Source organism: Citrus sinensis, chromosome 5, assembly GCF_022201045.2.
Source record: "Citrus sinensis cultivar Valencia sweet orange chromosome 5, DVS_A1.0, whole genome shotgun sequence".
NCBI classification, from domain to species: Eukaryota; Viridiplantae; Streptophyta; class Magnoliopsida; order Sapindales; family Rutaceae; genus Citrus; species Citrus sinensis.
The window spans coordinates 9,420-20,332 of NC_068560.1; the positions used below are offsets into that span (position 1 = coordinate 9,420).

At 44.1% G+C, this 10,913-nt stretch overlaps 2 protein-coding genes and 1 pseudogene across 2 annotated transcripts; all 3 read right to left on the reverse strand.

Annotated features, from left to right (window-relative positions):
- Positions 1 to 1,924: 1,924 nt before the first annotated feature.
- LOC127902052 (small acidic protein 1-like) lies at positions 1,925 to 2,363 on the reverse strand (annotated as a pseudogene).
- A 1,606-nt stretch (positions 2,364 to 3,969) lies between these two features.
- On the reverse strand, positions 3,970 to 6,492 carry LOC127902724 (uncharacterized). Its single transcript, XM_052442602.1, has 3 exons — positions 5,249 to 6,492; positions 5,054 to 5,183; positions 3,970 to 4,746 (listed from the first exon to the last, which is right to left on the reverse strand). The coding sequence occupies exons 1-3, from the start codon at positions 6,490 to 6,492 to the stop codon at positions 3,970 to 3,972; spliced, it is 2,151 nt and encodes a 716-aa protein (XP_052298562.1).
- Positions 6,493 to 6,607: 115 nt separating this feature from the next.
- LOC127902725 (uncharacterized) lies at positions 6,608 to 7,582 on the reverse strand. The gene has a single exon (XM_052442603.1). It carries the CDS (start codon positions 7,580 to 7,582, stop codon positions 6,608 to 6,610), a length of 975 nt encoding a protein of 324 aa, XP_052298563.1.
- Positions 7,583 to 10,913: the final 3,331 nt, after the last annotated feature.

A 10,913-nucleotide genomic window follows, 5' to 3' on the forward strand; every position in this document is an offset into this window, starting at 1 on the left:
TAAACCCTAAACCCTAAAACCCTAAACCCTAAACCCTAAACCCTAAACCCTAAACCCTAAACCCTAAAACCCTAAAACCCTAAAACCCTAAACCCTAAACCCTAAAACCCTAAAACCCTAAACCCTAAACCCTAAACCCTAAACCCTAAACCCTAAACCCTAAACCCTAAACCCTAAACCCTAAACCCTAAACCCTAAACCCTAAACCCTAAACCCTAAACCCTAAACCCTAAACCCTAAACCCTAAACCCTAAACCCTAAACCCTAAACCCTAAACCCTAAACCCTAAACCCTAAACCCTAAACCCTAAACCCTAAACCCTAAACCCTAAACCCTAAACCCTAAACCCTAAACCCTAAACCCTAAACCCTAAACCCTAAACCCTAAACCCTAAACCCTAAACCCTAAACCCTAAACCCTAAACCCTAAACCCTAAACCCTAAACCCTAAACCCTAAACCCTAAACCCTAAACCCTAAACCCTAAACCCTAAACCCTAAACCCTAAACCCTAAACCCTAAACCCTAAACCCTAAACCCTAAACCCTAAACCCTAAACCCTAAACCCTAAACCCTAAACCCTAAACCCTAAACCCTAAACCCTAAACCCTAAACCCTAAACCCTAAACCCTAAACCCTAAACCCTAAACCCTAAACCCTAAACCCTAAACCCTAAACCCTAAACCCTAAACCCTAAACCCTAAACCCTAAACCCTAAACCCTAAACCCTAAACCCTAAAAACCCTAAACCCTAAAACCCTAAACCCTAAACCCTAAACCCTAAACCCTAAACCCTAAAATCCTAAAACCCTAAAACCCAAAACCCTGAAACCCTTAACCCTAAAACCCTAAACTCTAAACCCTTAACCCTTAAACCCCAAACCCCAAACCCCCAACCCCCAAACCCCAAACCCCCAAACCCCCAACCCCCAAACCCTAAACCCCTAAACCCCTAAACCCCTAAAACCCTTAACCCTAAACCCTTAACCCTTAACCCTTAACCCTTAAACCCTAAAACCCCGAAACCCCAAACCCCTAAACCCCAAACCCCAAACCCCTAAACCCCAAACCCCAAACCCCAAACCCCAAACCCTAAAACTCCAAACCCTAAATCCTAAACCAAACCAAAAAACCCAGATCTGCTACAATAGCGTTTTGGTGCAGTATCGAAGGGAATTCAAAGGACAACGTGCTGGAAGTGGTGGTGTACATTAACTCGCCGGCATCACTGTAGCAATTTGAGAGAAAATGTCACTGTACCAAAACGCTACTGTAGCAGATCCGGGTTTTTTGGTTTGGTTTAGGGTTTGGGGTTTTAGGGTTTGGAGTTTGGGGTTTGGGGTTTGGGGTTTAGGGGTTAGGGGTTTTAGGGTTTAAGGGTTAAGGGTTAAGGGTTAAGGGTTAAGGGTTAAGGGTTAAGGGTTAAGGGTTAAGGGTTTAGGGTTTAGGGTTTAGGATTTTAGGGTTTTAGGGTTTAGGGTTTAGGGTTTAGGGTTTAGGGTTTAGGGTTTAGGGTTTAGGGTTTTGGGGTTTGGGGTTTGGGGTTTGGGGTTTGGGGTTTGGGGTTTGGGGTTGAGGGTTGAGGGTTTAAGGTTTAGGGTTTTAGGGTTTGGGGTTTGGGGTTTGGGGTTTGGGGTTTGGGGTTTGGGGTTTGAGGGTTTTAGGGTTTTAGGGTTTAGGGTTTAGGGTTTAGGGTTTGAGGGTTTAAGGGTTTGGGGGTTTGAGTTTTTAGGTTTCTGGGTTTTTGGGTTTTTGGGTTTAGGGTTTTAGGGTTTAGGGTTTAGGGTTTAGCGTTTAGGGTTTAGGGTTTTTAGGGTTTTTAGGGTTTAGGGTTTAGAGTTTTTAGGGTTTAGGGTTTTTAGGGTTTAGGGTTTAGGTTTTTTTTTTTTAACCAACAAACTCCATATGCATTTAATAATCAATCAGTCACATATGCTCTTGTTTCCCTTGTATTTTGCCAACAGAAAATATCAAACAAGAAAGAAGTGTCGGATGAGACTGAAGAAAACGAAAAAAAAAAAAAAGCAAAACCCTAAATTGGTCACAGATACGATGTCGTTTGGGTTAATTGATGTCGGCATCATCGAAATCGTCCTCGAACTTGTTGAAAAAGTCGGCGTCGGCGGGCTTGTTGTCGATGGAGATGACGCCCTCGCTGAAGATCTCCAGTGGGTCGACGTCGTCAACGTCCATCGCTTCCGTGGCTCCCTAATCCTCCATATCTCCGAAGAATTCCATCTGCATCGGCCTCATGTTTTTTTTTTTTTGGTTTTTCTTTTTCCCCCTTCTCTCTCCAGTGACGGAATCGAAGGAGCTGGAGAATAATAAACTACGATGTCGTTTTTCACTCCCGGTTTAGGGTTTAGGGTTTAGGGTTTTTTTTTATTTAAAACCACCAATGAAAAGGTGGGGGGTTAGGCGGGACCCCTACCTGTCAAATAAATCCGATAAAGATAGAGATACAGAGGAGGGGGACATGAGCCAAAACCTCCTAGAGATAATGAAATACATAATGAAATATGACAAAACCTATCGTCTCACATATGGGATCGACTGGGCGTCTGTGCGAAGGATACCCAATAAGCCTCTAGGCAGCTCCTGAGGGGAAGAGAAACGCCGACTAGATCTATGAGAGCAGGCCCAGTTGGCCAAGAAGTCTGCTGCAGAAGTAGCCTCTCGGAGGACATGCCTCACCTGAATGGAAGCCGAAGAAATCAAGCGACATGCCTGACGCATAATATACGAATAATCCCACCGAACTGGACCTTGGGAGAGAACCCATGACACCACTGTAGCAGAATCCGACTCAACCTCAAGAACCGAGTGGCCCAGCTGAGAAGCCAACTCCAAACCCTCACAAATCGCCATGAGCTCAGCATATAAGATAGGCTTGTGGCCCAGGAATGATCCAAATGCAGCTAAAGCAACACCACGGTGATCCCGTAAGATGCCCCCGGAAGCAGCCATTCCAGGGTTGCCTCTCGAGCATCCATCCACAGTCAGCTTGACCACTCCAGGAGACGGTCTGATCCATGCAACTAATCGAATCGGTCTCCTAGGGGTAGCCAAGACTCTCAAACCCTCCAAAAACCGGGAATCCAAGACTCCCCTCAGTTGGGGAGGCTTGAAACCAAAAGCAGAACCAGCAAGCCTAAGGTCGGATCCAACCTGAAAGATAACTGCATCAGTAGAAAAAGACTGCGAGTGGAACCGGTAAGCATTTCGGGCCTTCCAAACTTGCCACAAAATGAAGGAAGGCAGAAGGACCCAAAGATGGTTCCGGGAGGGGGCACAACGTCTCCAGATGAGAAGCAGCGCACGGGGAGACATAAAACCAAGCTCTCGCATCCCCAAAATCGCTGGTAGTGACCCCAAATGTGACGGGTCCTCGGGCAGTCCAAAAAAAGGTGTCGAAGGGTCTCATCCTCCCGACCGCACACACACCTAGAAACCATGTGAAATCCCCTCGAGCACAAGGCATCATCGGTAGCTAGAAAACCATGAAGAAGTCGCCAGAGAAAAAAAGAGACTCTCGATGGGATGTGTCTCTGCCAGATAATGGAATAAACCTCATCTCTCGGCCTAGTGCACCGCATAAGCTCCCAAGCAGTCCGTAAATGAAATGTGCCATCGGGGCTAAGGTCCTACCGAATCAAGTCAGGCTCCCCACTAGAAATAGGCACCAATAAGATCTGCTCAACAATAGACGTAGGCAGGATGTCCTCCAGTTTGCCTCTGTCCCATACTGTGCCCTGCCAATAAAAAGAAACCGGCCTCGAGGAAGCCGCTGCAGGGTTATAAAGATATAAGGGGCATGAGCCCAACCAGCAGTCATACCAGAAACTACAATCTCCCTGCCCAACCAGCCAGCGCTCATGAGGACCTGACGTACAACGAATCATACAAAGGCGTCTCCATAGAGGGGAGGCAGGATAGCGAAACTGTATCATACCCGGGTGCGAGGATCTGCATTACTTGGACTTCATAAAAGAAGCCCAAAGGGAACTCTGCTGACGGAACCGCCACCAGAGTTTGATCTCAGAGGCCTCTGCCATATCATCGAAGGACCGAATGCCGAGGCCGCCCTCATCTACTGGAAAACAGACTGCCGGCCATCTACACCAGTGGATCCGGCGTCTCCCCTCTGAATCACCCCATAAGAACCGGGTGAACGATCTCTCTAAGCTCTGGATCACCGTCGAAGGAGGACGGAGAACATGAAATAAATGCAAAGGCAAAGAAGACAGCACGTGGCGAATGAGAATCAGCTTCCCACCAAAGGAGAGCAGGCGGTTGGCCCAGCCGGAGATCCTCTCCCTGACCTTCCGGACCAAATCATCAAAGTAAGAAATCTTGAGGCACCCTGTGAAGATCGGGCACCCGAGATAAATAAAAGGGAGCTGTCGCCACTGAAAACTAGTAACTGAGTGAACTATAGCCCGACATGATGCTGGAGCCGACTTCCCAATGTAGAAGCTGCTCTTGGCCTGACTAATCAACTGCCCCGAAACCGCCTGATATCGCTGCAAGAAATCCATGACCCGCTGTAAACTACAGCGACTCCCATTTGCAAAAATAACAATGTCATCCGCAAAGCTCAAATGGGAAATGTCAGAAGGGGCAGCAGAACGGTACCTAACCGAAGGGTACCGAGAATACAAATGGTCTAAACCTCGAGATAAGAACTCAGCAACAATAATAAAGAGGCAAGGGGAAATGGGGTCTCCCTGACGAAGACCCCTCTCGGACTGAAAATACCCGTGAATGGCACCACTCACAATCACCGAAAATCAAGGGCCGTAGACTGCTCTCCGAATCAGAGAAATCCAACGCTCCGAGAACCCAAAGCAGCGAAGCATCTGAAGAATGAAGGGCCAAGACATCCGGTCATAAGCCTTTGCCATATCGAGCTTTAACACCACATTGTTCCCACGGGTACGGCGGCTGAGATCGTGAACGAGTTCCTGAACTAGGATCACGTTGTCATGAATCACCCGTCCGGGAACAAAATCGCTCTGGGTAGGGGAGATGATACGAGGCAGAATGGGGGACAACCTTGGTGATAACCTTGTTGCTCACGTTACAGAGACTAATCGGCCGGAAGTCAACCCAAGAGGAGGGAGATTCCTTCTTGGGCAGAAGGACCAAAAAAGTACTCTGAAATCCCCTGGGCATGGCCGAACCTCTGAAATAGTCGAGAACAGCATCTAGCAAATCACGACCTATGATGTCCCAACAAGACTGGTAAACCTGCTGCAGAAGTCATCCGGACCCGGGGCACTCTCAGGATCAATGGAAAAAACTGCCCGTCTAACATCATCAATATCCGGCTCCCTACATAAATCCACATCATCCTCTGCTGTCACCAGGGTGGGAATGATGTCAAAATCAGTCTGCTGGAATTGGCCGGAGTCTCCTGACTGTAACTTCCGAAAAGAACAGACAGCAGAGTCGGCAATAGCAGAAGGATCAGTAATCCACTCAGAAGATGAATCATCACGAATCTTGTGAATATGAAATAACTGACGCTTCTTCCGAATCATCGCATGGAAGAAGCGGGTGTTAGAGTCACCCTCTCGGACCCATCTAACACAGGACTGCTGGCGCAAAAAGATCTCCTCACGGAGCAAAGCCTGCTGCAACCGAGCCCTAGCCTCAGAAAAAGACGCTCTGTCATCAGCGGAACCAGAAATATCATATAATCTCTCCTTCTGCGCCACCTCCTCCTCCGCCTGCTGAACCTGAGAGAAGACGTTGCCAAACACATCTTTATTCCAAACTTTCAAACAGAGCTTCAATCGAACAAGCTTCTGCTGAAAGGCTCTCATCCCGGCGCCGATTACCGGAGCATCCCAGGAGTGCCGCACAATATCAAAGAAACCCAGATGCTTAAGCCATACATGGAGGAACTTAAACCGAGAAGGGCCTCTAATAGTATCTCTATCCCAGGACAGAAGAAGAGGAGAGTGATCGGATGCAATACGATTCAGGTGAGAGACCCGAAAAACGGAGAAAAAAGCTGACCAACGAGCGTTGCAGACTACTCTATCAAGCCGCCTCCATGTGCGCCCATTAGTCCAAGTAAACGGACTGCCAACAAAGCCCGCATCCTCTAAACCAAAATCAAGCAATGCTAAATTAAAAGCATCTATAGCCCCCTGAGGTTGTGGATGGCCGCCTGAAATCTCCGAGACAGCCTGAACAACATTGAAATCACCTCCTACGATCCACGGGAGGTCATGACTATCGGCAAAGGACTCAAGAGCAACCCATAAATCCTCTCGAACATCCATAAGACAACTAGCATAAATGTATGATACTAACACAGAGTCAGGGAGGAGAGAGTGACTAACCCGGCAATGGAGTACCTGGCCCATGTCGTGCAGCAGCTCCACCGAGAAAGGAGCCGACCAAAAAATCCAAATCTTCCCAGACTGAGAAGAAAGAGCATGATCCATCCCAAGCTGCACCCGGATAGCCTCAAGACGATCCATCGAAATAAACGGCTCCAAAATACAAAGCAAAGACAGCCTATGCATACGAATCAATTTCCGCAATCTGCGGATGGCGGGGGTTTTTCCAATCCCCCGAATGTTCCATATGAGGGAACTAATCATCAGGGGTGGGGGAACGGCGCCGCAGCCGCCTCTGATCGTTACAATTTTTACGACCCTTCACGAGGGAGAAGTCTCGAGAAGAGCTCGCAATTCGCACACTATCCAAGCTCTCAATAACAGCATCTGGGGCGGCCGGGGTATGAATCTCCTCAGAATCAGTCAGAAACCGACCCTCGTCACCCAACTCTCTGTCAGAATCAGAGGGGACCTCCTCAGCCGATCGAGATAAACCCAAACGTCTATGCTCATCACCATCGTCAAAATCAGGAATATCCGTGGAGTGTGAGTTAAATCCAACCTGAGCGTGATCGGCTATATGCACCGGTATATCGCTGGGAATAGTGGTAACATCACCTGAGTGTGAAGCACTGGGATCCAAGGGAGCTCCTGGTGCCGAAGTTCCCACCGGCCGAGACTCATCATGCGGGGGGCCCTGAGTCAAGTCCACTGGAGACTGAGTACTAGGTCCTTGAGTGCGGTGATCTGAAGTAACCACAAATCGGGGAGTACTAGGCTTCTTTGGCTGGATCACTGTATCAGAGTTCTTCATTTTGCCCTTGTCTCTGTCCTGGACCCCATCGGCAGTCTGGGCCTTACGAAGCTCCGGATTAGCAATATAACAAGATTCCACAGAATGTCCGAGATGTTTGCAAGAATTACAGTAGGCCAGAACTCGTTCAAAAACCACATCCTGCCAGAAACCTGACTCCCCCTCACCAATCCAGATGCGAGGTAATAACGGCTTTGAAACATCATATTCCACTAATACTCGAGCTACAGACGGCCGATTAACCGAAGCCGTTGCGTGGTCAACCCGAAGTGGATTACCAATAGTAGAAGCAATTGAGCAAAGAGCAGATTTACAATGAATGAAGTGCACAGGTAAATAAGGTAAAGAAACCCAAACCGGGACAATCGGAGACTCTGCTGAACACCGGAAGTCAGTGCTCCATTTAAAGACTCGCATGCCGCGCCCATTAATAAACCATGTCTTTCTCACCCAAATTCTAGGATAATCTTCTTCTAAAGCAAGTTTATTTAAAACATGGCGAGAATCCAATAAAGATATTTGACAATTTCCTTTTAGACCAGAGATACAAAAAATTTTCTAATTAATTCCATAGGAGGTCGGCCAAAAGAAAATTTACCTACGAGAGATAATTTGAATGGTTCCGCCATAGTTTGAATTTCCGCAGTCGAAAAATGTACAGCCGGTTCGCCTTTGACCAAGGAAATCGATTTTTGAGGAATGGTGGTTGAAACTCCCGCAACTGCATCCACAAATGATTTCGAGGGAATTGGAGCATTTGGGTTAAGAATATTAGCGGGATTAATAACATTGGCGTATGAAGGCTTTTTAAAAATTAGGTTGGGTTTGGGTGGGTGTTCTAGGCCTTTATTATTTTGATTTTGGGCTTGAGAATGGTTTTGATTTTGGGCCTGGTGGAGAGAATTAAAAGAAGTGGGCTGTTGGGCTTGTGAAAGGGTTTGGTTATGTGGATGTTGGGTTCGGGTTTGGTGATTATTTGGGTGGATTCGGGTTTGGTTTTTTGGGTTATGGACTCGGGTTTGGATGGGTGGAAACGGGTTGGCAGTAGGGTTTTGTGATGTTTGCAAAATTAGGGCCAGCTGCTGCTTCTCTCTTGCTGCGGTTGTGGAGTTGGATGTCAAGGGTGGGATTGACTGGAAAGGGGTTGTAGATGTTGGTGGAGTTGAGCTCGGCCGCAGCATGGCGTCGACGGCCGCGGCGATGGTGGCTGTCAGGTTTGAGATGAAATCGACGCAGCTGGAAGTTTCTGCAGTTGTTGCCAACGTGGTTTCCGGGAACTGAAGGTTGGATGGCTGATTCAGATCATCATGTGCTTGTTAACATATATGTTTCCATAATATTGTTTTTGATGATAACAAACAAGATTAAGAATGGTTAATCTTTTAAGATCAAATTATTTTTTATACATTTTAAATAAATCATTATTTTCACATTTTAAAGGTTTTATATTTAATGGAAAAATGATTTTATGAAATTGATTGTTTTTATTCTTTTTAAATAAATCATTATTTTCACATTATAAATGTTTCATATTTAATTGAAAAATGATTTTATGAAATTGGTTGTTTTTCAAAGTTTATGGTTTAATTGAAAGAATTTTGAATACTTTGAAATAAACAAGTATTGCTTGAAATTTTGGAAAATGACTTATTTGAAAAGTGTCATAGCATTTTGGGCTATATCATAATTTCAGAAAGTTTTGAGATTAACAAAGCATTATTTAGAAATTCTGAAATTGGACCTGTTTGCAAACTTTCAGAACGTTTTGGGCCATAATACAGTTTTATAAAGTTTTGGGGTCAAACTGTAAATTTAAAAATCACTGTAGCAATCACTGTAGCAAACGGCTAACCGTTTATTTAAAAGGGCTAACCGATAATTTCCAGAAAGCATGTTCTGCATAGTATTGTTAAAATGATGATTCTGGAACATAACGGTGAACCGTTTACTGAAAACGGTTAACCGATTACTTCCAAATTGCTAACCTTGAACCGTTTAGTAAGAACGGTTAAACCAAATTAGTTTTGCAGGTCTTTGGAAGTTAACGGCGAAAGGGTAATCCTAAACGGTAAACCGTTTATTTGAAAATTGGCCCAACGGTAACTTTGACCGGCCTAAACGGTTAACCGTTAATGGTTAACGGCGAACCGTTTTTGAGCAGACAGTCTATAACGGCTAGTTTTTCAGCTCCAACTATAAATATGCTCAATCCAATTCAAACAAGATGAATTCCAACGATCATCATTGAGCTTTAAATCTTTGTATTCATCTTATTCATTCACACATTGAGCTTTTACTTGTGATCAAACACATTATGTGAGAGAGATTCATTTGTAATTTTTTTTGTAAAATCAAGTTAAAAGATTGTAAGTGTTGGGATACACTTGGGTTAAGAGATTGGGGATAATCTCTTGTTGTAAAGGTCCATTGACACCTTGGAAGTCAATTGTAAGCGTTTGAAACCTTGGGAGGCTAGCTTAGTGAAATCCTCAAGCCCGGTGAGCTTGGAGGCGTGGACGTAGGCGGGGATTGCCGAACCACGTAAAAATCATTGTGTTTGTTTTCTCTTCCCTTACTCTTTTATATTGTGATTGATTTATTTGTTATTGCTTTAAATTAGTTTTGGATTTGCATTGAGTTTTGTTTTAGAATTGAATAATTTTTAATATCCCAATTCACCCCCCTCTTGGGTTGCCTAGTTAGTATTTCATTTGGTATCAGAGCAAGGTGCTCTTGTGTAGACTTAACCGTCTAGAGTTAAAGATCCATAGCAACCCAAATTAGCTCAATCATCATGGAAGGCCAATGTACCACTAGACCTCCATTTTTCGATGGAAATGATTATCCTTATTGGAAAACTAGGATGAGAATTTATTTACAAGCTTTAGATTATGAAATTTGGGAAGTTGTTTGTGATGATTTATTCATTCCTAGAAAGAATGTTTTAAGTGAGTTAGATAAGAAAAAGATATCTTTAAATTCCAAGGCTATGAATACTTTATTTTGTGCCTTAGATAAAAATGAATTTCATAGAGTTTCAAATTGTTCTAATGCTTATGAAATTTGGAGAAAACTTGAAGTTGTGTATGAGGAGACTACAAACGAGGAGGAATCTCATGAAGTGTCAAATTTGGCACTTATGGCAATTGGAGATGAATCGGATGATGAACTTGATGAGGTAAGTGATCTTCCCACTTATGATGAATTACATGATGCGTTTAAAGAATTGTATGATGAATTAATGAAAGTTGGTAAAAAGAATGCATGTCTTAAAAAGAAAACGGTAGAGCTCACAAATGAAAATGAATCTCTAAGTGCAAAGATTAGTTGCCTAGAATTAGAAAATAAAACATTGCATGATAGAGTTGCATTATCAAATGAGAAACCTAGTGCTTCACACAAGCATCTAGAATCACATGTAAATGACTTGAAAAATGAAAAAGATGCCTTGCAAAAATCCAATGTTTCATTACATGAAAAGATCAAAGAATTGGAATTAGATAATGAAATGTTACATGATAGAATTGCATCATTCACATGTAAACAAAGTACTTCGTATGAGCATGAGAAATCACATGTTGATGAATTAATAAATGAAAACGAAACGCTTAAGAAAAAGAGCAATGAGTTGAATGAGATTGTTTTGAAATTTACAAATGGGCAAAAGATGTTGGATAATATGCTTAATTCACAAAAATGTGTATTTGACAAAGGAGGTATTGGCTATAAGCCAAATTTGAAACAAAAG